Source organism: Apiospora kogelbergensis, assembly GCF_038363985.1.
Source record: "Apiospora kogelbergensis strain CBS 113332 chromosome Unknown utg000001l_segment0_segment0, whole genome shotgun sequence".
Lineage (NCBI taxonomy): Eukaryota > Fungi > Ascomycota > Sordariomycetes > Amphisphaeriales > Apiosporaceae > Apiospora > Apiospora kogelbergensis.
The window spans coordinates 8,198,977-8,201,436 of NW_027117418.1; the positions used below are offsets into that span (position 1 = coordinate 8,198,977).

At 50.5% G+C, this 2,460-nt stretch overlaps 1 protein-coding gene across 1 annotated transcript; it reads left to right on the forward strand.

The window, feature by feature from the left end:
- Window positions 1-230: 230 nt before the first annotated feature.
- PG998_002637 (uncharacterized protein) lies at window positions 231-727 on the forward strand (the record flags this gene model as incomplete). Its single annotated transcript, XM_066869455.1, has 2 exons — window positions 231-622; window positions 715-727. The coding sequence occupies 2 exons, from the start codon at window positions 231-233 to the stop codon at window positions 725-727; spliced, it is 405 nt and encodes a 134-aa protein (XP_066737870.1).
- Window positions 728-2,460: the final 1,733 nt, after the last annotated feature.

A 2,460-nucleotide genomic window follows, 5' to 3' on the forward strand; every position in this document is an offset into this window, starting at 1 on the left:
ACTCTCAGCTCTGGACCGCCCGTGGCTTGCTTTGGCATTAACCGGTTTTTTTCAGACGACGAAGGAGGCTTATAAGAAAGGTCCGGGTGCTCGCTGTTTGTAAGTCCAGAAGAACAGTTCAGTATCTCACACTTCGAAGACATCAACTCCTCTCTATCACCATCGTCGAGAGTCAACATATACACACACAACACACTTAAACGACATCTTCTATCACACACCACATCAACATGTCTTCCTCCGAAGCCGAGCAGAAGAAGGCCCCTCAGGTGGCCACCGCCTCCGACGAGTCTGAGCAGGAACAGGAACAGTCGCAGCAGGAAGAGCAGGAAAAGCAAGTCGCCGCCCCCCGCAAGCGCCGCGGCCGCCGCCAGCCTCGCCGCAAGGCGCCTGTCCAGGAGGAGTCCGAGGAAGACGACGACGACGACGACAACCAGATGCAGCAATTCCAGCAGCAGCAGATGATGCAGCAACAGATGCAGCAACAACAACAGATGCAGCAGCAACAGGGCGGCGGTGGTGGCGGCAAGAGCGACACCCTGAAGCTTCGCCTGGACCTTAACCTCGAGGTCGAGGTCACCCTCAAGGCCCGCATCCACGGTGATCTTACCCTCGCACTACTGTCAGTAATCCCCATCTCCATCCCCCAACATGGATCTTATTTCCTATCCTTGAATCAAACAAGTTGACCATTGGTACTAACTACGTAGACAGTGATGGTGCTTAAACAACTTTACTACACCACCACTTACACAATCATAAACCAACACAAGCACTCCCGTGTGCCCCTGGCCTATAATGTTAGGCCGATGCCGATTCGATCAACGGCCTCGGCCCCCAGTCTTTTGTGGACAACCACGAGTTGCTTGGTCCTCGGAAAGAATAATTACATGGACCTGAACGCGAGTCACGACACACCTCTCTTCACCTTATCTGCGCGGTGTTAGTGAGCTTAAGGGGTTGATTGGCTTGCAGAAGTTTTTCACTTATGACTTATGATACCTTATTCGATGCTAGGAAAGCATCCCTCTTCACTGTATATACCAAATCTTGTAATACTAGCTAAGCGACATGGCATGACACAGAAACAATCATACTTGATTCATACAGCAACATGGTTCCTGACACTCGTGAAATGCGCCGAAGAGGAAGTGTCATCGCAAAAATATGATGGTGATCGACGATCATGGCACTGATCTGGTATTGATTCTTCAGATGAAAGCACGCATGAAACATGACCGACGACTACCCAATCGGACAATCCATAGCGAAAGCCTAATGACGGAGCGTAAGGTCCATCCAGTAAGCAGCAAACCTACCTGCTCAGTCACCAACCAACCAACCACCAACCTCCCAGCAACCTCGACCAACTCAGATTACCTAAGAATAGTCGCAATTCTCGGGTGTCCCGGCATGCCCAACCAGCGTATTGTCGACGCGCAATCGGGCTGTTTCGCACACATTGAAGGTCGCAGTGTTGGTGGAGATGGGCAGGTTGGGTTATGACGTGCGAAAAACTGGTGAACGGACCGAATTTCTGGAGGTGAAAGGAGGAGAGGCAGAGAGGCACAGCAATAGGAAAAACGCAAAATCCGAAACCATTTGCTGGAAAAACTGGCGACGATGAGAATTAGATAAATATTGGGCTTTCCCTCTCTTTTTTCCATCCCCTTTTGCCCATTCTATGAGCGGTGTTGTGTCTCGCTGTATGAGGGGCCCGCGGCTCTCACTACACGAGGTGATCGACATTGCGGTGACGAAGGGCCAAGCTGACATTGAGATGGGGCGCTCGTGTGGCTGGCTTCGGCATTTTGGATGGGCTGGGCAGTGAGAGAGACTAACCCCAAACATTCACTACCCCCGTGTTTGCTGGTGAGTCGTTGAAATGCCATTTTATTATATCTACTTTTTCTTCTAGTTGAGTGAGACAAACCCGAATGATGAAGGATATTTCGCGGCCTACTTTTCATACAGTTCTTCGAATGATGAGCCGTGCAGATTCCCCCCACTGACAATTGGGATCACACTGTCTGTCTGGAATACAAACTGAACAGCACTATTCTCAGCACGAAAAACTAATGCGATCGAGACTGATCCAGGTTCGTAAGTCCGTGCTGGCTTATTCCCTTTCCTCGCGACGATACCGGGCGCCGAATGAACGTTTGTGAGGGTGAGTTGTGGTGAATGTCAGACGAAAGTCCGTCGGTGATAAGCGACGATGGAAGAGCGGGGCGGACAGAGAGCGCTGCCGACGACTGATTGATTACTCACGGACAGTTCCTGCCCCTCACTCGCCCACGAACGGCAATTGGGGTCTGTCTTGGACGTTGATCGGCCGCTAGCAACGATGTGTGACTTGCTCAGCTCCTTACTTTGACGACTTTACATATATAAAGTATAGTATAATTGTTACTGCCATTATCTCAAATACTCCTCAACCTTAATTTCCCGGCCTGAAAG